Source organism: Ursus arctos, unplaced genomic scaffold (assembly GCF_023065955.2).
Source record: "Ursus arctos isolate Adak ecotype North America unplaced genomic scaffold, UrsArc2.0 scaffold_13, whole genome shotgun sequence".
Taxonomy (NCBI): Eukaryota; Metazoa; Chordata; class Mammalia; order Carnivora; family Ursidae; genus Ursus; species Ursus arctos.
The window spans coordinates 11,785,408-11,811,227 of NW_026622797.1; the positions used below are offsets into that span (position 1 = coordinate 11,785,408).

The 25,820-nt window shown below is 41.8% G+C and overlaps 1 protein-coding gene across 1 annotated transcript in view; it reads left to right on the forward strand.

Annotated features, from left to right (window-relative positions):
• NOX3 (NADPH oxidase 3) overlaps positions 1–22,705 on the forward strand; it is a 56,393-nt gene extending 33,688 nt beyond the window's left edge. Inside the window, exons 11-13 of the mRNA XM_026505117.2 lie at positions 8,059–8,205; positions 12,276–12,400; positions 22,579–22,705. Of these exons, the coding sequence (XP_026360902.2) occupies positions 8,059–8,205; positions 12,276–12,400; positions 22,579–22,705 (399 nt within the window). The remainder of the gene's footprint in view (positions 1–8,058; positions 8,206–12,275; positions 12,401–22,578) is intronic.
• Positions 22,706–25,820: the final 3,115 nt, after the last annotated feature.

A 25,820-nucleotide genomic window follows, 5' to 3' on the forward strand; every position in this document is an offset into this window, starting at 1 on the left:
GACAGAGAGAGAGACAGCCAGCAAGAGAGGGAACACAAGCAGGGGGAGCGGGAAAGGAAGAGGCAGGCTCCCAGCAGAGGAGCCTGATGCGGGGCTCGATCCCAGAACACTGGGATCACACCCTGAGCCGAAGGCAGACGCTTAGCAACTGCGCCACCCAGGCGCCCCAAGAAGTTTTTTGGTTTTAAAGCCACTGGGTGTTTGTTTGACTACAGCTCTCATTAGGCTTATGTAACTAATATTTGTCAGGGCCGCCTACATGTGTTTGAGATATAAATACTCTTTCCATGAAACTCTCGGCATCTGTCTAATTTTTAGAGTGCAGGAGAGCACAGCAGTATGTATTTATCCAACAACGTCTTCACAATTATAGATCTGGGCTATAGTTTTCAGATCGTTCTCTTCTGTAACAAGCAAAGGCGAAAATGCGGCGTAGGAGCTCAGAGCTGGAAACTTAAGCCTAAAGGGTTAACTGCAATTAGGTGGGATTTTCTCCCTGTATACAAGACTGGTTGGTATAAAGTCGTACATTTTTACGTACAAGCCTGATGTTGCCAGTCTACAATTAAAAAAAAACAAAACTGCAAAGTTTTCTTGGTTGCTGCCATGGCAGACTCTCTCTCTTTGCCCTTCTCCTTTGCCATGTTATTCTAGAACACTTCTAAGTAAAATGCAGGAGAATAGCCAATAGGATGCCTGCTGCTTCTCTGGGATCATGCGTAGCACTTTCTATTTGAAGCTGGTGTTTTAAAATTTCTTTCTAACGATCTTTTATTTTTAAAGATGGCGGGGAGGAGGGGGAGAAGTGGTTAGGGGGAAATTTCCCAAGAAAGCAAAGTAAAAATAAGTAGAATGATGGCTTGCAGCGGGGTGGGGGAACGTGGGGGAAAGCTGTAATATGTGGAGGGGGTATTTTCAACGCAGGAGTAAGAGCCCAACTTCACTTAGTTGGAGGCAGATGAGTACACACCGCTCCTTCAGGATGAGGGAAGGGGGTGTGAGTGGTTGAGGGGTCTCTGAGATGCAATTCGAAGGGCACTGAGCACTGGGGGTGCAAATGCCCCATTGCGATGAATGTCCTCCAACGCCTGCCTAACGGGATGATTAATTCCACATCACACTCAATTTGTGAAAAGAGCTCTCGAAAAAAATTAGGACAGTTTGCTTGTGCAAGCTGTCAAAATGATGAATGAAATAGGTGTGTGCAAATGGGGAGCGGGGATGGCAGGCATAAATATATTGGCTTATACATTTTAGTTCCCCTAATGTCACAGCCATGTAGACAGGGCAGAGAGAACGGCCAACTGAAAGCTTTGGTTCCTTTTCCTAACTGCATATGTAATCTTCAGACTATAATAAGATGGATTATAGAAAAACCGAGATAATCTCATTTCTTCATAAATTGTCTTCCTTCATCACCCCAATAATACATAACCATGATAATGGGTATTTATAGTGTGTCCCATGCAAGATGGCCTTGGGTCCTTAACCTAATATAATAAACAGATAATTCAAATAAAAAGACAGCTCAGGCCAGTGGGAACAAGGCAAAGAGGCCAAGAAAGGCAAAAATCCATACTCTACTTAAATATATTAATAAAACAAAGGAGGGTCTGCTCTCTTTTCTAATGAATGAAAAATGCATTTAATTTAATCTGTTTAGTCTGAGAAATTATTTGCTTTCCCTTTCCCTCACACTGGAGCTCTGGCTACCCCTGGAATTGACCATCTCTGCTAACTACTGATGGTGTGGTAATAAATTGAACTGGGGCATACGAGGCCACAGTGCCCCTCTAGGAGATACCTGTGCCCCCCATCTTTCACTAGACAGCCTCAAAAGACCTCAGTCCCCCAGCAGGCCTCACCATTGCCCTGTGGGGAGGTGACCAGTATTAATAGCTTTAATATTTTGGTTTATTAACCACACAAGCCATAGAAAACTATAATGTCCTTGTCATTAGATTCAAATAAAGATTCAAATAAAATACTTAGATTCAAATAAAATACTAAGTCAAAAGGTCTCCCTTCATTAGCCTTCCTCCCCAAACTAACCACCGCCACCACTTTGCCCTCTAAGGGTTCACCATTAAACAACGGAGCATGTCTCATTCTGTTGCTTCTCCATGTATTTGCACCCATACGCATACACAGGGTGTTATTTTATTTATACATAAATAGAGATGTGGGTAGGGGGAGAGAGAGAGATGCACTTTGTTTTGTTTTCATTGCCCTTTATAATATGGCTTAGAGCACCTTTGCTGTCAATACCTACTGACTTCATTTTATCTACTGTCTTCAGAGTATTCCGAAGTATGGATATCCCCCCACTTGATGTAATGATTTTATTATTAATGAACATTTTGGTTGCCCAAGAAGTCTTATTAACTATAATTAGAACAAACTGAGGCACCAACAAGGTCAGTCCTCCCTCATCGGGCAAAGCAGTAATACAGCCATGAAATAATTAACTTTAAAGGTCTTTTAAAGAAAAAGTCTTAGAGACTAAAAACAACTGACAAAGACTGGTCTCAGTCTTATAATAGATAACCAGAAAAATTATTTTATAATTATATTTCCTTAAAATGGGACATGGAAGCCACATTTAGGAAGTTTCTCAAAAAGAAGGAATAGTTGCTTCAAAATTTGTTTGCTATTGTATTTATCCAGGAAGACCTTTACAACAGCAACAACAAAATAAAAACCAGGACGAAATAGCTACCATTTATTGAGGATAATAAACATTTATTTATGTTTTCTAATCACTCAAAGTCTTTATCTTTTTAGAGAGAAAAATTCTTTTTTTGGAAAATGGTCATGATTCGTTCAGGGGAAAGTCTCCATAACCCTGCTTGTCGAAGTTTCTGTCAGTGCTGTGTTATTTTGTACAGCATGGATATCTTAGCACACAGCATATAGTTCAGGCTGCTATAACAGAAATAGAATAGACTGGGTGCCTTAAACAACAAATGTTTATTTTTCACAGTTCTTGAGTCTGGAAGTCTGAGATCAGGCAGCCAGCATGGTTGGGTTTCGATGAGGCCTCTCTTCCTGGCTTGCAGATGGCCACCTTCCTGCCGTGTCCTTACATCACAGAGATAGAGAGAGCTCTGGTCTCTTTCTCTTCTCAGAAGGACACTAATCCCAGCCTGGAGGCCCCATTCTCATGACCTCATCTAACTCTAACCACCTTTCAAAGGCCCCAGCTCCCAATACCATCATATTGGGTTTCAACATATAAATTTGGAGACAACACAAACTTTCAGTTCATAACTGTGGGGAACAGAGGGCACTGTCCAGAAGGAGGCAAGGTCACAGTGCAACTCCACTGGACTTCTCCTGGGTGGAGGCATTGGGTCAAGGTCAAGGTCAACCTTGGCACCCCATAAAATGCCTCCTGTGGGTTTAGCACACACACAGCGTGGAGCGCACTTTGCTAGTGAAGGGGTTCCTCGGTCAGGACCGCATCTGTACGATCAATGCCGAGGTTCCCAGACTGGTACTAGAGATAAAGTTGGGCTTCACCTCTTCTCAGTGATCACCACCTCTATAATTCACAAGGGCCCAGTGGAACACAGACCCCAAAGTAAGGCAAATTATTCCCTTTGCTGTCTCTAATATAAACACATGGTATTCATTCTGTAAGCTCCTCCAAAGGACAGCGAAGAGAGCGGCAATCACAACGAACAGCTCTGAGCGCTTAATGCCTGTGTCAGACATTGTGCTAGATGCTTCCATGAACCATACCTCTCATCCTCACAATAATCTCACAGGTTGTGGTTCTAGAGGGCTGTTTTGTTGGTTTGTTTATATACGTGGTGATCTAGGTTCAAGTTAAAAAAACTGCCCCCGGTTACCCAGCTTGTAGCTGGGGAAGCTGCGAGTCTAGGACAGGTTAGAGGGCTCAAGAGCTCACAATGTTTAATCACTCTGCCACACGGCATCATAAAATTGTGTTCTTGTGTGCAATCGCCTTCTTTGGAGAGGTTCCGGGCCATAAATAAACAGACATATAAATAAATAATTTTGTCCCCATTCCAGGCTCAGGAAATGGATTTGGGATCTAAAGAAACACATCTTGTACTGGAGGATGTGTCCCCTGCCTGTGTTTGGGGATGCCTATCCAGGCCATGAGACAGGGAGCTTCTGTGGACTCTGCTAGTAAAATAGATGACTAGCTTTTCTTATTCCATTTCTGAAATTGTTTCTCAAAAAGTAGCACAGGTCCATTTCCTTCTGGCCCCTGATCGCCTTGACCTGGGCCACGTGCAAGTCTGCAGAATTCTAGAGCTGTAGGGAGCATGGGGAAGAGGTGGCACGTGCAGAGAACACAGCGCTGCGTGTTGCACACACCCAGGCCCTCCGAGGTGGAGGTGGCTGAGTTTCGCATGGTGGTCCATGCCAGGAAGGATGTGACCTGAGGGCCTGCAACACGCACACGAAACTCCCGAAAGCCATTGTCCACTCCTGCAGTTGTCTCCTAAAACATCTGGGACTCCATTAGCTCTGCAGAAATGTGTGGGATGAGTCCTATTAAAAGCAATAACTTCGTTGCTAGGAAAGTTCAGAACTTTCATCTCTTGACTGAGGATGACTTTCTGTTTAACAAAACTTTTTTTAAAGTAACCTGAAGTATATGGGGCCTCTGATATCAGCTACAGAATTCTGGAAGCCAAGCTTTAAAGACAGGGAACTGATTTCGGGGTTTTTTTTATTTTTGGAGACAGAGGAGGGGTGAGTGTTGGGCAGATCACAGAGGTGTAGCCTGTTGTTTGGGATATTTGTTCTACTGGTGACCAGGTCATTCCTACTGGACGAAATGCGGAAGTGGAACTGCCCTGTCCCTTCACAGTGAGTGTCCCTCACCGTTAGGATGAAAGAGAGTCAACGTAAATAGCCTCTTTCTCTGTTCAAAGTCTCTTTTCTTCTCTTTCTGCCTGAAGCACTTCTGAGCCTATTCAGGGTTCCTTCATTGCCTCTTGCACCAAAGCTGTCCAGTGTCACCTGTGAGTCAATTACAGAGGGAAAAACACACAAAGCCATTACAAGGAAGTAAAAAGTATAAAAGGCTTGGCAAGCCCTAAGAAGGCTGACACGCTGCGAAGCCACAAGAAAGCAAGGACAGGCATGATTTCTATTTGAAAGGATAAGGGTCAGTGTGAGCAGGAAGCTAAGATGTGGGCATTTTTCAAGTAAGGATGATTGAGACTGGATTTGAAATTGACAAGTTTTCTAAAAAGTAAGTGGGGTATTGTTCCTATATGAATGTATTTGAAGCCCGTCCCTTAAGGAGTGGAAATAAAAGAAAATAAATCAATGATGTTTGTTCTCATCCAAATGCTACCATCAAGTTCCTAGGTAAACAGCCTACTGAGAGCAGGAAGGAGGGGGAGGTGCCTCAGTAGGGATGGGTAAAACAGCCTACTGAGAGCAGGAAGGAGGGGAGGTGCCTCAGTAGGGATGGGTAAAACAGCCTACTGAGAGCAGGAAGGAGGGGAGGTGCCTCAGTAGGGATGGGTAAAACAGCCTACTGAGAGCAGGAAGGAGGGGAGGTGCCTCAGTAGGGGCAGATTTTCTGTTTCCACCGGGAGCAAAGCAAGTCGAAAGGAGGGCTAAGGTTTTCAAAGAATATGGACGCCTGGGTGGCGCAGTCGTTAAGCGTCTGCCTTTGGCTCAGGGCGTGATCCCGGCGTTCTGGGATCGAGCCCCACATCAGTCTCCTCCGCTGGGAGCCTGCTTCTTCCTCTCCCACTCCTCCTGCTTGTGTTCCCTCTCTCACTGGCTGTCTCTCTCTGTCAAATAAATAAATAAAATCTTAAAAAAAAAAAAAAAGGTTTTCAAAGAATAGATTAGCCACGATGCAAAGTGTAAAGCAATAAGATAGCAGTACTCATCATCAACATAGGATATAAAATCAGCCTCCTGGCCTCCATTCTCCCAGGGATCCTTCCTCCCGATCCTTTCTCAGACCCTGTCGCTCCCCTGCTCAACGCCAGGCAATGCCTTCCCACCTCACTCAGAGCAGAAGTCAAGATGGCCCCAAACCCCGCATCTGTACCTCTCAGCCTTCCCATCAGTCCTCATCCCTTACTGCCCTCGCCTCCTGCACAGTTCCAGCCACACAGGCCCCCGGCTCTTCCCCAAAGCTTCCACTCCTTCTGTAGGGCTCCTGCCCCAACCATGATTCCTCTGCCTCCTTTCATCTTTGCTCAAATGTTCCTGTCCCTTGAACTTTTGACTCACTATTGCAGCCCTTTCCAGCTTGCTTTGCATTTCTCCACAGTATTTATCACTCTCTCATGTACTCTGTTTTACTTATTACCATCTTTCTTTTCCTTCTACATGCAAACTCTAGGAGAACGGCAAATTTTTGCCCCTTCTGTTTACTCTTAAAGTCCTGGAGAGGAGAACAGTCTTGACATAGAGTAAGCGTGGAATATGCATTTGTTGAGTCAACAAATGAGTGGATGAAAACAATCGCTATACTTGTGGGGGTCCATGGGGCGTTCAACAGAAGGAACCATTGGCACAAATTCACAACGGCGAAGAGACAGGCACTCCTTTTGGGGGTTAACACACTTAGAGATTATTATTTGAGCTGGGAATAGTACTGAAAGTGCTTTCTGAGCCATAGCTGTCCAACAAATATTGGGCTCTGATTCTTTTTTTTTTTTTCTCCAAATTTTCATTTAAATTCTAGTTAGTTAACGTATAGTGTAACATTGGTTTCAGGAGTAGAATTTAGTGATTCGTCACTTACATATAACACCCAGTGCTCAACACAGCAAGCGCCCTCCTTAATCCTCGTCACCCATTTAGCCCATCCCCCACCCATCTTCCCTCCAGCTACCCTCAGTTTGTTCTCTATAATCAAGAGTCTCTTATGGTTTGCTTCCCTCTCTCTCTTTTTTTTTTCCCTTCCCCTATGTCCATCTGTTTTGTTAAGAGAAAAGGGCTTATCCTCACTAGCTTTTGCCCTTACTGACTGTTAATATTATAAACTCCTGCACAAACCTGGAGAAAATAGGCAAGATGTTTAGCCTTAAAATACATTCTGTGAATTTTTTTTCCTCATGAACTTATCTGTTAATTAAATCTCATGTATAATTTTCATCATGATTGTGAGCTTGCAGGCTGGCTGGTGGAGAGGGGAGGCAGGAGTATACACCATCTATTGGAGGAGATATTTCCCGGTGGAGGTCAAGGCCAGCCCCCTGGTAGATCTTGTTAAGCAATAGAGAAGTCTCTTTGGAGAAGGGGTGCAGGAAACAGTAGTGAGCAGCAAGGAGTAGGAGTGTGAGAAAAATCAAGAGAATTAATAGATCTTTCTCCTGTGGATTCTTCTAGATACAATTACTTAAAACCCAAAGCACAAAAGCTAAGCCTTTATTTCAGCAAACCCAGACTACTTCGTGTCACATGCCATTTGCTAAACACAGAGAGTTAAAAACAAATGTTCCTAGACATAATTTCATTATAGTAGTTGACACACAACCTTAACCAACACCCACCAGCTTTCTTGGACACTGATATGTGTGGCCGAGGGAAACTTCTGGCCTGTGGGGCTTGATTCTGCAATTGCCATAATCTCCACCCTCCAGAAGTCGGAAGTCGTGAAGGTGAAGTGGATTAGTGCACAAGCCTGTGGGGTCTCTGGAGAAGAGAGTTCAAATCCCAAGCTTAGGTCATGAGTAAAGATGAAGGAGGTTGGTCTAATGGTTTTGTCCCCCTTTGGGAGCCGTGAAAGGCACAGCTAGTTATGATTATTAACCTCGTTCAAAAGAAGCACAGCCAGGAATGTGGTGAATTGATCCTCATCCAGTGAAACTGGCAACAGCCCACAGACTCCTGACTCTGAATTCGCTCTGGACTTTTTCAAACACAATGTGAAATTTTTCAAAAGAAATCACAGTGTGACTGTTCCCTGGCAGAGAGAAGCATGTCATTTTGCAGAAGTGCCCATTTGAGCTCAAATAATTTAATGGAGATAAAGTAGTCTGTGATTATCAGCACATTATGAGAAGAGGGACAGATCCGTTCTCTTGTCTTCTCTCTTGACAGGTGTATTTCTACTGGATTTGCCGGGATCCAAAGGCTTTTGAGTGGTTTGCTGATCTCTTACTCTCGCTGGAAACACTTATGAGTGAGCGAGGGAAAGCTCATTTTCTGAGTTATCATATATTTCTTACTGGCTGGGATGAAAATCAGGTATTGATAAAACTCTTGGAATGATCAGTATTACGTAAGTCATCTAATAATAGAGCAAAGAGCAGAGGAACAGTGTCAGTAATGAGCTATATAGTTATCTGATGGCATGAAAGAATTATTTGTATGTTCTTAAAAAGGAAAGAAGAATAAAATAAACCAGGTTAGAAAGAGCTATTCAAGTCATAGCAACAAAAAAATACACAGCTAACTTGGTGAGGAGTAGGAAAGAAAATTGGACAAGAAGTTGGTTCATGGAGGGAAGACAATCTCAAGCATGGAGATCCAAGAAGAATTATGTCATTAAAAGTTGTCATTAAATGTGACATCAAGTGAATATTACTGATGAGCTTGTATTGTCTTGTTCAGCTCCTGATTGGTTCTCATTCCATGCTTTGAGTTATTCAAAGTTAAAAGAAAAAAAACGCCCAAGTGTTTACATTCAACATTTTGTATTGTGAAGTATGTAAACATCTATAGAAAATAATCATTATGAATACATGATTTATCTAGAGATTTCTTTTTCTTAAGACATTCTTAGAAATTGTGTGCACCTATGTTCATTCACCTAAGATCAAGAGGATCTGTCGTGACCCATGTTCTGCAGTATATTGTATCAATGAAATATGAAGGTTCAGTTTACCAAAAATGATGTATATCAAAATATTGCACTGGGGTAGAATTTCAGGGTTGATAATATTGAATGATAACTACTAAGCTTTAAATCTTTTTTAGCTCCTCAAATACGGAAGCTAACAACAAAGTGATCACTAGGTTTATGAAATGTATGTTCTAATCAGCACTTCCGTAGCTGCTCCTGTTGATATTTACTTTAAGGAAAGTATGTTTGAGCCAAGATTTGCATTAATCACTAAATTTACAAATGAATGTGTTCCTGAGAGTGGGTACTCCCGCTCTCCCGCTCGCTCGCTCTCATAAGCGTGCGCACACACGTGCACACACACACACACACACACACGCCCTACAGGACATCGCTGAAATTTGACTCTATGCCTTTGGGTAAGAAATTCAGTAGCTAAATGAATTTTTAGGGTCTTATTTGCAGTCAGCCTTAAATATTCATTCCTTTGGGATAATTTGAAATACAGGTTTCTTGGGAACGAGGCTTAAGACATCTTAATGAATTAAATAGTGTTAATTATGTTTTCCAAACAAACATTTTCCTTATTCAAACGGGATTTTTGACTAATGATCCATTTGATGAAGTACAGATACAGCCTTTGTTTTGTTTTTGGTTTTTTGGTTTTTTGGTTTTTTTTTTTTGCTTTTGAGGACTGCTTGGTCTTCAGTTTCTAAAGTGAATGGATTTCGAGTGTCCATCTTGGACTTCCCAGTCATTTGGGAGTTTTGAGACTGAGGCCCTGTTTGATTTGGTGACAATACATCCTATCTCTGCCCCTTCTCAAAGTATGCTTTAAGATATACGTTTTTCTGAATACAAATTAAAATTGACGTGTTCTTAAATTTTTGTCGTGACACGTTGAAACTCTTCAGATGCTCGAATTCCAGGAAAAAATAATTGGTGCATTCTGTCAGTGAGGAATCAAAAGGCTGTTTTAGACATGGCCAATTGTGAAACTGCATTCAACAACCTCAAAGTGGCAGAATGACAAGAACAGAAGGGACAGATGGAAAAGGTATTATGAAGGGCAAATCAACAGGGTTTGGAGATTAATTGAACACTGGGCTGAGAAATATGGAACAAATATAATTCCAAATGGTTGAACATTACTGATTGGTAGCTCGACAGTACCACTAACACAAGTAGAAAAGGGCCTTTTTTTTTTTTCTATTAAATAACACCCAGACTTCTCCACAAGGACTTTAGGGCCCTTCCTTACCTGATGGCAACCAACTCATTCTATTGCATTCCCATCATGCCCTGGCATATCTCCATGTCTTCCCTCTCTGTTCCCTCTCCCTGACAGCCACTTAATGTCCTCTGTCCTCTCCACTGCCTAGACATGGAATGGTTCTTTGAAGCCCTGGCCATCCCCAGTTCTCTTAGCCAAAATACTTGGGGCTTCAGCAGGGTAATTTGTCTCGTTCTCCAACAGCGCTTTGTTTCTGTCTCTAGTAAAGAAGGATCCTGGTCTGACTTATGTCATCGACATTGTGCACATGGGCTTCCCCTCCCTTTGATGACCATTTCCTCACAAAACAACGGCCTTCTCTCTTTCTTTTTGTACTGCGCTCGTAGTACTCTGCCTGCCTATAGGAATCGCTCAACAGTTGTACGTGCAAAGAAACCAAAGTCGCACATTATTTGAAGATTCACTTTGAGCTATGATGATCAATTTGAAGAAACAGAAAAAAATTTACATAAAAATATGCTTGGGGAGTTCGACCCAGGACTCTGCTTTGGCGGGAAGATGAGGGCGTGGGGGAGAAAGCTGGTAGTCATCCTTGTAGACGACGCTCATTGGGACCATGAAAATGAAAGTTCTTTGGGGAGTAGGGGTCCAAACGGGACTGGAGACTGGGAAGGCAGCTGTGTTGTGAGATAGGAAAAGATCATAAGAAAACAAATCTAACGTTTCATCCTTGAATGAAAAGAAGAGTCAGAGAGAAGTAGAAGAAATAGGATTTTATAAGGCATATAGAATCAAGGAGAAGCAGCGTTCAGCCATGTGGTTGGCAGGGAAGCCAAGGAGAATAGGCCCGAGCTGGTCCTTCGAGTTGGCACTTAGTCAAAAGTAAATTGGCTGCCTCTGCCTTCTTTGCCCGCAGCTGAAACCAGCTGCCTATATGGCTAGTCAATCCTACTGTTAGGCAAGGGGGCTGCGGGGCTGCCATGGTGCTGTTCTAATCTGGAGGCTGACCTTGACTTCCAGTTCTGATAACAGGGCTTCTGCCACTTTTCAAGGCTCAATCCTCAACTCCCACCTCAGTTCCTGTTCCTGAGCTCTTGTGTCTTACTTCATGCTTCCCTCTCCGTCTTGATAAACCTGCCCAAGAAGAGGATCCTGCCGTCCTCTCACCATTGCTCCTTCTCTGGAGTCCCCGATTCCCAAACTCCATTCCCATAGGATCCCTGCCACCTGGGGTCAGACCTGCCTGCTAGCAACTTCCTGCAGCCCGGGCTTCTGCGATTCCACCACTATTCTTGCCATCACCGACTGGTCTGTGGGGGCCTTACCTGGGGTAAGGGTTGCCCCAGCACGGTTGTTAGCCACACTGGTCAGGAGCAGGCTAAGTCAGAGGACATGAACAAATGGAGCACCGAAGGGTGTGAAACACATGAACCCGAGAGCTGTATGGGTGCCTAAGGGGTGAGCACAGAAGACACAAATCCCAGGGGGTAAGAAGGAAGTAGCTACCAAGATTCAGCAACTTAAAACACCATCCGTAGACAGTGCTATGCCCCAGTCTCTTATTTATCGACCACTGCTTACCTGAAGCCTGGGGTGCTTTCAGATAATTTGAAGACAAATGGCTGGGCACGGAGCTCCAGCCCTGCCCCTCCCTGTGCTTGGTCACGAGAGTCTGTCTGCCAGACTCCGCCTCCTCCCAGCACTAGAACCTGGACAGTGCACTTCAAACTGTTCCGACCCAGTGGGCAGATCTGATTGTGAGATCCAGCTGCTTCCTGAACGTTTCCTATCATTTTAATCTGTCAGTGCCCTTCTCAAATCCCTAAGGTTTAATATTAAGTGAATGGGGACAGAAGCAGAGATTAATTTCTGAGAAGTTTGGCAGGAAAATAGAAGTAGCTTAATGCTTGCTTTCTCTTAACCATATTTACTGTACTACTCTCACCCTCGTCAAGAAAAATCCTCCCAGGTTCACGTTACAGTAGCTCACCCAGGGATACATCAAACCCTTTGTTTCACTAGTGCCCGAGGTGGAACACAGAGATAAATGAGATGGATGTCTATCCCAAAATGCAAGATCAGTGATTTCTGATACTAATGATAAACATCTCTAGCCACATAAAGAAATTTTTAGAAGTAGTCAATCTACAAATGAACATAATTACTTGATCTTTAATTTAGAAGCAGGTTTCTGGTTTTTTTTCTAAATGTCACCGGATGCCACAATTTTTATTTTAGGCCGTTCACATTGCTTTACATTGGGATGAAAGCACTGACGTGATCACGGGGTTAAAGCAGAAAACGTTCTACGGAAGACCTAACTGGAGCAATGAGTTCCGGCAGATGGCCTACGCGCACCCCAGGTAAGGCGCTCTCTGTCCTCTACCTGTGGGATCCTCCCTGGAGCCTGCCGCGGAGATGGAAAAGTCTAGAGCACGAACTGCTCAATGTGTAGTAGTGGGTACCTTGTGTAGAGAGAAAATATCGACCTTAGAAAGGGTGGTCATGGGGTTTTCCAGAAACCACAGACCTCCGCTTGACTGGCTTTCAACATCTAAAAATTAGCAGTTGCACTGAAATGATTCACACTTCAATCAAAGATGGTATTTTTTTTTAAGATGGTATTTCTTAAACTGTCTAGGTCTTGAAGAAATGTTCAGTGAACACAGTTGATCTCAACTTACCCAACTGGAGAATTCACTTATGTCCAACTGTGAATTGTATCTAGCATGTTCAGCAAAGCAGATAAAAAGTTATTATAAGACCAAGCAGAGATTTAACGTGGTGGTTAAAGACCCAGGTTCTGGAGCCTGAGTGCTTGGGTGTAAATCCTGGCTCCACCATAACCACGAGCTTACTTTGGACAGGTTATTATTCTGCCACTGTCTTCGTCTCCTTCTCTGTAAGCTGCACTTAATAATAGTGCCTCCCTCCCAGGCTTCTGTGAGGATTAACTGTGTGAATACATAGAAAGTGCTTAAAACAGTGCTTTGAATTCAATAAATGTTAGCTGCTATCATTATTATGATTATCTCATCACATTACTGTATTATTATCATTATATATAAAACCTCAATGTAGAGGAGGAAGAGCATTTGCTCTGGGACCACAGGACATGAGTGAAGACTGTGCTTTCTAATTCTTGAAGTTACTGGCTATGTGACCTTAGACAAGGTAGCTTGTTCGAGCTTTTGGGCCCCACTGTAGAAATATGAATGACACCATGTGGCCATAGTGTTGTTTTCATAGTTCAAAAAATACATAGCTTGGTAAAGTGCAAAGCACTAATGCAAATATTTATCATTGTTATTCCGTGTCCCTTAACTCAGTCTCTGCTTTGAATCCCCATTATCTATTGTTCTTGAAAGTAAGTATGTCCTAATATTGTCCTTGTTTAAATAATAGTTTACATATTTGAAGAAAGGCCAAGGAAGTGAGGAAGCATGCCACATAGATAACTGGGAAAGAGCAGAAGGACAGCATGTGCCAAGATCCTGAGGCAGCAGACACTGTTCCTGGTATGATCCAGGAGGCCAGTGAGATTGGAACAGAGTGGGTAAGAGGAAGAGGGGCAGAAGGCATATAAGAGAGGTAACTGGGGGACTATCACAGACCATTATAAGGCTTTGGATTTTATTTTGAGAGAGGAAGCCACTCAAACTCAAAGGCTTGAGCAGAAGAGTGACATGATCTGTCTTACGTTTAATGAGATCACCTCTGGCTGTTGTGAGAGAATAAATAAGTGTCCTAGAGCAGAAGTGGAAAGGCGGGGAGGAGGTAAACAGTGGTGGTGGTTCGGATTAGGAGCAGGGCACATGCTGAGAGGCACGTTGGATGCCGGTATTTTGTGAAGTTAGAACTGACATGGCTGGTTGATGGATTAGATGGAAGACTGGCATGACCCCAGCTAGAATGGACTTACACTTACTAATTTGGGGATGACTAAGAGGAGCAGGTTTGCAGGCACAGGATATCAAGAGGTCGGTTTTTTGACATGTTTGGTTTGAGATGCCTGTTATACATCCAAGTGGAGATGTCAAGCAGGCAGGTATCGGAGTCAGGAGTCAGAGGTGTTCAGGCTGGAGACGTACACGCGGGAGATGTTAGATGTGAACCGTATTAGAACCAGGAAACGATGAGATATAGACAAAGAAGCAAATTCAAATGCACAGGAGTTCAAAGAACTACCATATGCGGAGGAGAGGACAACATATTCTCTGTTTGTAGGTCACAGAGTTTACTATAAATTACTCGTAGATATCAGATTAATCATGTCATTTACATCTTCTCCACCCTGACCTTTCTTCTGTCCACCTTATCAGTATTGAACCATTAAGAGTAAATTAAAATCTTCTAGGGTCTTTCTGACTAAGTCCCTGTTTCCATCTCTCCCGGAAGTTCTGGCGCTGCTGCTTTGTGGTCTCTCATCCGGGTCATTGCATCCTGAAACCTCCCATAATCCCCTCGATGTTTTCTGCTCTAAGGAATACTCTTCTGATGAATATTATTCATCTTTTGGTCAGTTTGGCTGCTCTTTTTTACATTTTTCTAATATTCTTTTTGTGCCAGAACTAGTCCATTTTCTTTTTTATTAATCATCACTAAATTTTTGAGAGGTCCCTGAAGCAGCTGTTTGAAGGAGGTATGGTGAGGGGGGGGAGAGTGACCAGGTCCAATGTTCATAACCTATCCAGGTCCAGCCCTGTAAGACCCCCAGCCAACCCTGTATATCCTGCCCAAGAAACGCCAGACCCAAACCAAGAGCATTCACTGCAGCGGCTCTGGCTTCCTGAGCACACCAGGCCTGCATCAGCCCAGGAATGAGTCCGTTAGAAGTAGTGGGGACCTTCTCCTGACCTTGAATTGTCCTGAGAATAAAAGATTGCCAACACGAGAGGCCACGAAAAGCTTAACCTTGAACTTCAGGGTTAAGGGAGGGAGGGAGTAGACCGACTGCTCAGTTGCTTCCATCCTCAGATGACCTATGAGAGCTGGACAAGCCCATGGCCAGTGGCTTTGGGACTCTCCAGGCACCACTTCTGAAACCCAGTGGCTCTACTTTGTTTCTTGCCTTGACTCTTGCTGACACTTGGCCTAAAATCTAGGTCCAGTGTCCCATCTTCTCTTTAAATGTGGTGTTTTGAACGCATCCCAGATTCCAGAGCCTCAGAATCTGGGTCCCTTGTGCTGCCTGTTCAACGTCCCATCCCAACTCCTAGACCCTTAGCCTCCTCTGAGCCCTGAAGCCACCACCCTTCATCTCATACCCATCAGATACTTGTCCAGGGGCAGAGACTGGATCATTTTATCTGTGAGTTCCTTGAAAAGATGGTAGCTGGAACACTAACAAAATGTTACAAGCTCATGTATTACAACCACGACCCAGATTTTTTTGTTGTTGTTGGTATTTTCTCCTTTTGGAAAAACGCATCTACTCATCTGATAAATGTTTTACACTTAGTTTTCAATTATAGGATGAATGTTCCCACTTGTAGGCTTTTGACAGGGACACATACATCTTTACTTTGAGTTCTTATAGATAGGACCGCTCTTCGTTAGGTTGCCCCTTACTGATGAGTCACGTTGTATTTGTTTATTTCTGTTACACGTGAAGTTTGCAGCCCAGTGGGGAAGGCCTTTCAAACCAAACCATGTAGTTATCCTTCCCTCAGAAAGGTGTGAGCCAGAAACAGCACCAGGAGACCCAAGAACAGAACAGAGTTTGCATGCATGCTGCCCGGACGATTATGGCTGGGAAGCGTGTCGTCCAAGCATGCCGGGACTGAGGAATAGGAAACAGTTTGAAGGCAGGAAAACCACATAGTTGTCACTTTTCTTGTTGCCCTTGTGAAGAGTGTGTTCATTCCTTTTCAGGAACTGTAATCAAAGTTTAGTATGTAAATGTACTTAAGATCCAATTGAGCTTTTCAGCACATTAGCTGATGGATAACTTCATCTCCCCTGGAGTAAAAGAGGCCCCTTAAGCCTGTCACCAAATCAAGCCTCTACCGCAAACTTCCTAGCCCCCAAATTTTAAAAACAGCCTCAGACACTGGAACACAACTTGTTATACAGCTCCAGCTATCGATGTAATTAATGTAAGACACATGTTGGCAAAGATTAATGATCATTTCTTCCCTGGAATGCCAGAGCGTCGGTAAGACAAGTCACCAGTAGAGAGCTCAGCACCCCCCCTTCCAAAAGACTTTTAAAATGACCTCCTTAAAATAATTTTGTTTTCTGCTGTGTAAAAGAAGATTTATGTTTAATGAAGCTTTTAATGAAGAAATCTCAGAAAGAGAATGCCAATAAAATCTAATTTTTAAACAAGAAAATCTAATTTTGAGAAGTATTTCAATATCCTGGCCTTTGTCCAGATATAAATGAAACACACAATCCAATTATTGTTCCGCACAAAGGACAAAGTAACATTAATTTTCCTCAAGATGGTTATTAAAGAGATAAACAGTATGTTTTTCCTTGATTATGTCAAGGATATGTTTGTTCCCAAGCCTACTTGGCTACTCTTACAAGACAGGTCTTTCCTGTCATTAGCTCATATCTTTTGGCAAGGATGGGTCAGAAAGAATTGGTGGATTTGTTAGTGGCCTCAGAAAAGGTTCTTTGTTCTTGAGGGCCTTTGAAGTAGGCTCTCGACCATTTCTATTCATCAGCACGAAGCCCAGGATTCTTAGGGCTTACTCTTTTAAAAACATTTACCTGTTCACTCAAAGCTGGAGTTTGTTCTTGTTCTAAGAAGAAGGAGTTAAATCAAAAGAATAAAGGGAAGAGGGGCAAAAATATTTTTTTTTACAGAACATGAAAAACAGCACCAAAAATAAAGCTCGAAGGGAAGCAGATCAAAGAGAATAGTGCAAGCTCCAAAGGAACCAGAAAATTGCAAAAATAACAGTAATAGAGAAACAAATTGATGGGCATCAAAATGAATAAAAATAAGGAAAGGGGAGGAAAAAATTAAAAAGAGATCAAAGACTGAAAGTAGAAAAATGGTAAAGTGTACTCCATTGTTTTTATTTGCAATTAATTTTTGTAATTTTATCAGCTGTATTACAAAACACAAGTCTGGTTTTAAAAGAAGATCACTGGGGCGCCTGGGTGGCGCAGTCGTTAAGCGTCTGCCTTCGGCTCAGGGCGTGATCCCAGCGTTCTGGGATCGAGCCCCACGTCAGGCTCCTTCCTAGGAACCTGCTTCTTCCTCTCCCACTCCCCCTGCTTGTGTTCCCTCTCTCGCTGGCTGTCTCTGTCAAATAAATAAAATCTTAAAAAAAAAAAAAAAAAAAGAAACTCTTTAAAAAAAAAAAAAAAGATCACCAACTAGTAAGTGGATATAGAACGTAAGCCTTTGATTGGCCCAAACTTGCAAGCATGTGACGTTCGCTGTACATGGCTTGCATTGGACAAGACCAGAAACGTAGTTCAAACACAGAACAATGAAAACCATTCTCCTGACTAAATTATGGTAGGTTAATTAATACAGGCATCGAGAGTCACGTCTTCCTAATCTATAGAAATGTGTATGTTTCACAAATATGGAAGCTGTATTTCATTTTTTGTAAATGGTCTCGACCTGTTCCCAAGCTCTCACAAAATATTCAGAAAATCAAGGAATCATTTCCAAAAAGGTACACAGAATGAAAACATATGTATCTTTGTCACATCCAGCTACTTTTTGGATACACACACATTGTGCATATACTCAACTGTCTGGATCTGTGGATCGGTTGTTTTTTAATTAATTGAAGAAATGATTTTCCATAGGAAAGTCTTTGATCTTACATTTCACCGAGTATTTCTCGTTCGCCATTTTTGACTTATCTGCTAATAACTTCCCGTGCCATGTAGGTGTAAAACTTCATGTAATTAACGACCATAAAAACTTTGAAGATGTGGCCATTTCTCCAAAACTTGAGTAGAAGTGTTTCTCTTTTCTTGAAGGAACAAATAAAGACTCTTCAGAAGAGTACTACCGTTTGATAGAACTATTCAATCCAACCCAACGACGGAGAAAGGTGCCGACTTACCATATGATTGGGAACTTCTAACCCATATTGCAGGAATGTATTTTAGACCACCCATTGTTTTCAGAAATGTAAAAATACCTTTATACTAAATCGAGTAAATGTGTCCATCTGGAACCACATTTGCTTGTGTGCACACTCTCCAGTTCTCATTTGTACATGCATATGTGCAAAATGTTTTTAAATGATATTTTTGAGAAATTCACATTCTGATGATAGCATACAGGACCCTCTATCTAATAGGATATTCTTAACATTGTTATATGACTAAAATGTTCGGAATACCAAAAGAAATAGATCTAAGTGGAAATCCCACACATGATATATGAGAGCTTTATGAGAAAAATAAAGCCACCATTAACTTATGACTGGGATATTGTTACTGTGTTTCAATAGTTCCTTTCCACCAGAGGATATCCAGTGTCCAGTTAGAGTCAGGTGAAGATTCAGTGAAAATTACTGGCCTTATTCTATTTGTGGTAGCGAAGATTAGGGAGGTTGGGTGAGCACAAGTAGATTTGTCATTATTCTGCTAAGTGTGTTTGATGGTTTTACCTAGAAAATCTTTAGATATGGGAACCATATTAGCATGTTTCTGTATGAAGGTGTATACATTTCTGTGTTTTATCAGAGAGGGGACGGAGAGAGGATGGGAAGAAAAATGGCTCTACCATTCCTTGGCATCCAATGCTACGAGTCTTTTATTTCTCTCTTATTTCATTTTCTATTTGACCATGACCATCCTCAAAGGCAGCAACTTTTGTCTGTGCTCCACGGAGCTGAGCACAGTGGCCAGCATCAATAAGTGAAGGGACCGTGAGAAGGATGTGGTAGCTGGGACCAGATTCCTAATTCTTCCCAAAGAAAATGAAGATGGTGGGAATAGCAAGTTAATTCTCAGTGGTGAGCAAGCACTGTTAGGGACGTTTGTAGCTCCTAATGAACCACTGAGTAATTAGGATGCAGAGAAAAGTCACAGAGCAGGCTGCTACAAATCAAGAGAGAGATGGGTTTAAAAAAAAAAAAAAAGCTGGCCAACACAATTATCATCTGTGGTTGTGAAAAGAAGGTGTTGTACAAAATATAATTATATGATGAATCATTTGGAGGAATTTCTAATGAAAAACATTCACTAGGAAAGATTAACCAGAAGTTGTGTCCATTGTCTGATACCAAGTTTGTAGCCCTCCTTGTCTACTTTCTAAGCCTTCATAAATCCATGGGAAGCTTCTGTTTAACTATTTTATTTGCAGAACACACTCAGGGTATAAAGTAATTTGATTTTTTTTTTAAATGGGGTTTAGGGTCTGCCCCTACAGGGTTATAACTTACCAAGCATAAAAGCCAACACATAAAAACAAACGTACAATTTAAAGAGAGAAGGGCTCAAGGCAGCAGAACCTGGGAATCCAGCAAGATGGTGGGATTACTCCCGGGCACACCCACTCTCCCATATATCTGCTGAGCGGAAATCTCCTGGTGGGTGACATTTTGGATGCCTTTCATGCATGGCATTGCTGAACTGTTTTGAAAAATGCATCAAACCCCACAGAAAAGAGCACAATAGTTATTTAGCAAATAAGAGGGGGAATGGGAGGATTCTCTTTATTGTTTATCAGAGCTAAAAATAATACTGCTAATGTTAAAACCATCTCTGCGGCTCGTGTAAAATTTGTCCTTTTCTCGTCAAAGTCAGCAGCCCAGACTGATCGATGCCGCTAATGTCGTCCTGATCCAAGTCCTCATTCATGTGTAAGCTCTGCAGCTTGCAGGCTGTAAACTGAAGAATAATGCCTCGCGCTTTTATACTTCTCTTACAGGGAATCTTGTTTTTAATTCTAAGCAATCGTGGGTAATTAAACTTTATAGAAGAATTCTTTTCTCTACCAACCCTATTAGGGTTCTGTTGTACTTGTCCATTGCCTCATAAAAGAAAGAAAAAAAAAATGCAGCCGCATCTGTGCCTTCCCCATTTGTGCAGACTCTCAGCTCTGTGAGTCACACAGTGTGCATTCGTGACGAGAAGTCTCCACACTTGAATCCTCAAACACCGAGGAGGGTAAGCGAGGCAAACGATAGATGGGCGGCCCTGTGCGGGGCCAGGAAGGCGCAGAGTGCTAGTGAAAGTAGATGATGAATGGCCTTTGTGAGGCCTTTTGGCGACTGCATAATCACGACAGTTCCATGAATACAGGCAAGTGTGTACTTCGTTGTGCAGTGTAACAGCCACAACTTCAAAAGAGGGAGGGTTGCTGTGAACGGCTGGGGACACCAGTGGTTCACCTGGCCGCTAGCAGTCAGAACCCTTTGAAATGGAGTCTTAAAGGCAGAACATCAGAGAGTATCCTCAGGACCTGCAAACAGTCACGATGACTGCAAACGAAAGGGCAACTCCAGCCTGTTGGGAATGGGCCAGTGGGCAATCGCTTTGGTGACACCTGCGCGAATGGAAAAATACCACCACCCATAACGGCGTCTTTGAACACGGATGCAGGGATACCTCTGGGCATCAGACACAAAGCCGAGCTGTGACTCTTCGCTGGGAAGGGTTTTGCCTGACCCATCTATCATTCAAAATGTTTCACTCCAGAATTCAAACAAGCCAGTGCAGGAGTGCTGATCCAGGAGGACTGTAATCATCGTTGGGGTAACAGCCCCCGTCACATCTTCTGTTCAGCTCCGTGGAGCAGACCGACATCCTGGAGGTCAGAGTGTAGGCTGTGACTGGAGCTCGCCATGTGCCAAGCATGGGACGGAAGGCTGTACCTGCAACGTCATGTCGAATCCTCTCGGAGGTTCTAGGAGCTAGGTCCTATAATGCCCCCCATTTCATAGATAAGGAAACGAGGGGCTTTGAGGACATAATAAACCACATCCCCTCAACAGCATTCTTAATCGGTGACTTCTATTTCCATAAACATCTTAAAGTTGTTTCCTTAAGTCATAAAATCCTATTTTTCAGTGGAAAATACTTTCTAAAGAGGCACTTTCTCAAATTTCACCATGGGAATAATATCTTCAAAAATAGAACCTATATATTTTAAACATATTGTCATTTACGAATGAGTCCACTTGATAAGTTCCTTTGAAGCTAGAGTTTGAAATATAATTGAACCATCAATTTCTACCATGCTTATTATGGTCCTGGAACACATAATTAAAATGTGGACTGGATACATGGCTGAGAACCATGTTAACATATAAGCTAAGAAGAACGAGGCTATAAAGGACCTTCCCAACCACAGCCAGCTATCAAGGAGCAGAGGTGCTGGGCGGGCCAGTCCTAGAGTCCCAGGAATTTCTCCAAGACAATGTTTCTCAAAGTGTGGCTCACAGGACCATGTGCTTCCATATGATTTGAGGGCCTTGCTAAAAATGCATTCCTTAGATTCAAGCCTGGGAATCTATGTTTTAACAATCTGCCTAGGTGATTTTATGCACAGCAAAGTAGGAGAGCTTGTGCTCTAGACTAGACTAACTAATTCAACTGGTGCCAGAGACTGGAAGAATGCGATAAGGAGTAGAACGGTGCAAGACAAGGGAAGCATCGTCCGTAAGTCCCTGTAGAGACTGGCTGTGCCTGACTTCCAGGGACAACCTGAATCCTTGCACCAGTGTGTCCTTCATAGATATGCAGAGCTGGCAGCTGTGGTCCCAAGGGATCTGAGCAGCCCGGGGACCGTCACTATAATCAACAATACCTCTTCTACACAGTTTTCTGAAATGCCCTGACTAGAGATGACAGCTTTTGGGTGACTCCACTTTCAGCAATGTCTTTTTCCTTTGCAATTCTTCTTTTTGGCCTTCTTTGAAAACCAAAGGCATTCCAACAGGGGAAAATAAACTAAGCTGCTATCACTTTAGTATAAATTTTATTATCTATAAAAAGGCAGGGCTGAACAAGTATTAATAATAACTAACACTTTTTAAACCTTTTTGAATGCATGAGCTCATTTTGTTCTCAATGAAACATATAATGTAGTCATTAGTCTCTCTGTTTTGCACATGCCAAGACTGAGATCTTGCCCAAGATCATGCAGATCGTAATCAATGGAACCATTTATTCATTCATTCAACAAATGTGTGTTTTTTACTGTGTGCCAAGCACTATTCCGGGCTCTGGGATGACAGTGATGAGTAGAGCAGAGCAGGAAACTCACATTCTAGTCACCAATCCACGAGGACACGAATCAGGGTCACCTGACCAGAAATCCAAGGCTATCACCTCTGTCACTGAAACTCCCTCCCCTGTCATCGCGGCCCTGCTACCCACAGTCTCCTGGGCTCCACCTGCCCGTGTGTTTCAGGGTCTAACAAGAGTCTGGGAACCGGTGTGGGAGCACGGCACTGAGAGTAGGAGAGAGAACCTAAGAAAAAGGAAGTGAGTGGAGAAAAATAAAGTCACAACCCCCACGGCTTCACTAACTTTATAACTCCGTCTTGGTTTCTGGCTAGCCTTGCTCCTGCATCACGTGTTCTTTCCTTGTCTTATCCTACCGCAGCAGCGGCATTGGCGTGTTCTTCTGTGGACCCAAAGCTCTCTCAAAGACGCTTCAAAGGATGTGCTGCTTATATTCCTCAGCCGATCCCAAGGGCGTCCATTTTTACTACAACAAAGAAAGCTTCTAGACCTTGGAGGAAAAAAGTCCATGTGTTATGTAAGTGGCTACAATCATGTAGGTCAGCCGTCAGGAAATGTTTCCTGTAAAGGGCCATATAATAATTATTTTAGGTTCTAGGGACCATATGATCTCAGTCACAACAACTCGACTCTACCGTTTCAATGCACCAAAGTAGCCACAAACAGTAAATACATCAAGGTATGGGCATGGCTGTGTGCCAATAAAACTTTATTTATGGACATTGAAATCATACTTCACGTAATTTTGTCATGGAACATTCTTTTGATTTGTTTCAAATGATTTAAAAATGTACGAGTCATTCTTAGCTCATGGGCTATCCCAAAATCAGATGGTGGCCCAGATTTGGCCTGCAGGAGGTAGTTTGCTGACTCCTGAGAGATGTCATTTTTCTCAAACCTGTTTGCATGCTCAACAGTGCTTTCAACATGGAGACTGATATGGCTGCCTGGCTCAGAGTCTCCTTTAGAAGTCATTTCAAATTTCATCGCCCTCATGGCAGAGACATCTGCTTTCTATCCAAACCTGATCTTTTCTGCTTAAACTTAAGCTCCTTTGTGTTTTCTTTTCATCCTCTATAGACCTGAGAAATCACCAATGGTGGTTATCTTTCACAAAAATCCTTTATATCTTAAAAGTGATAAAATCATCTCTTACCTATCTCTTTTCTAGTCCAAACAATACTAGATTCTTAACCTTTCAGCCTAGGATGTATATTCTAGCTCCTCAATCATTCTTGTTGCTCTTCTTCAAATCCATTTCCATTTCTTCACATCCTTTTAAAATGTGTGGACTAAAATGAGACATAACGGTCTAATAGATGCATGACTAGTATTGGGGAGAAAAGTGATTTTTTAGATATTGGGTGCCATGTTTTTTGATAGAGCTAAACTCTATATTTGCCTCTCTTTCTTTCCTTCCTTCCACATTTCTTTCTTACTCTTTTTTAATGCATACTTTTTATTACTACCACATTTGTTTACTTTGTCTTTTTTCTTTTTTTTTTTTTTGTTAGTAAGCTCTATGCCCATTGTGAGACTTGAACTGACAACCCTAAGATCGAGAGTCACATGCTGTACCAACTGAGCCAGCCAGTGGGCCCTACTATCACATTTTGATCTATGATCATCTTGACACACCCCCTACTCAACTTCTGCCCCACAAATATACTGGGAATGGTTTCTAAATTTCATACTCCCATTGAGCCCATCTTTTTTTTTTTTAATCAACAGCTAATTGATCCCCAGAATGTTCCTAAGGTATTCCCCACATCTTATAGTTTTCTCTTATAGTATTGATTAATCTTTTAGAATTTTTCTTTCTAATATTTCAAGATTATTTTGAAGTTCAGCCTCAAATAATAATACTAGTATTTAGTTTTGTAATATCCACAGATTAATTAGTGATATCTCAAATCTTTTGTTTAGGTTTTCAACCAAATGATTGAATCCAAAGAACTCCACCATGAATTCTTGCAACTGCCTGTTAATATGAGTTCCCAGTTGGGAACAAGTTAATGATAAGTAGCCATTGAGAATTGTACACACCATCATACTCTTTCAGCTTATAATTAACATGACATATGCAGTAGAACAAAAACATCTCTTGAAGTTAAAATACATTATGTTTTACAAATGCTTCTTATCTTTGCAGACCATCATTCTGCCATAAAAGGGATTAAATTGGTCTGACACGATTTGTTTTTACAAAGTCAGGAAGCCACTTAAGCTCTTTCAGAGATTTCTAAACTATAAATTGATCATTTCTTTTACTTTATCCTCAGATACTGATTTTGATTCTATGATTTCCAGGGTCTATTTTAAAATACACTCTAGGAAAAAAGGTGGGTATATTCCCTAATGTCTCCAAAATTATTTCTTCTCCTCTGAATTGGAATTTCTTAGTATCTTTAAGTGTCATTTGATAGATATCATTCAAACTCTAATTTTAATACATGCTGTCTTTCTATGTATTCATTTCCCCACTTAAATCTGATTCAGCTTTTGTAAGAACTTTCTGCAATGTATATATCTAATCTTTAGCAGGAAAATTAAATGTATTAAAAGGTTTTTCTTGGATGTATTTAATTATTAGTTTTCCTTCCCTGTTTGAAAATAAAATGCACTCTTTAGCCATTGGATTTTTGTCTAATAAGGGATACTTGTTCTTAAAAACAGATTTCTTTTTTAAAAAGAACAGATTTCAATCTTTCTAGATTTCTCTCAATTTTGTGTAAACTTAAAACTGTTCTTTAAAAAATAAAGTTTTTTTAAAAAACTGATTTTGCTGAATTGTTTTTATCTATTTACTTGGGAGAGAGAGAGAGCAGGAGCAGGGAAGAGAGGCAGAAGCAGACTCCCTGCTGAGCAGGGAAGCCCTACGTGGGGCTCAATCCCAGCACTCCAGGATCATGACCTGATCTGAAGGCGGACCTTTAACTGACCGAGCCACCCAGGTGGCCCCTGCCGTAGTTTTTAAAAAATGTCTGCTCTTTGCATCCCCTTTTTAGTTTTGACCTTTATGCTACTTCCCTAGATACTGTGTGGAATCTGACGTATCTTGATAGAAAAAATTTTTTAAAAATTGGTAGATTTCTTTAATGCAGCGATAACCAACAGAAAATGTGGATTTTGTTTAAAAAGGAAATAATCTATTCAAAATAGAAACAAAAATGTAGCAAGCCTATAAATGTATTTAACACAAATTATGCAAGATGATTTGATAAATGACCCAATGTTTATAGAGAGACACTTTCAAATGGGAAGAAATAGCATGTTTCTAAATGGGAATGTCAATATCAAGGTATTAATTTGTTCCAAATTAATTTTAAAAAATCCAATCAAAATTTAACTTCTCTTTACAATTTTTTGAAATGCTAGCTATTCTAAAGTTCATCTGGAAGAATATATGTGAAAGACAGAAGCAAAAAACATGTGAAAAAGATAAAGAAAGGAAGAAGAGACGGGAGAAAAGAAAGAAGAGAGAAAGGAAGGGAAGAGAAAGGAAAAGAAAATTCACCATCCAGGTTCATCATCGTGAAGGGGAAGACCTTAAATTAACCAGAGAGAAACACGTTAAATTACCTATAAATGAACAATAAATCT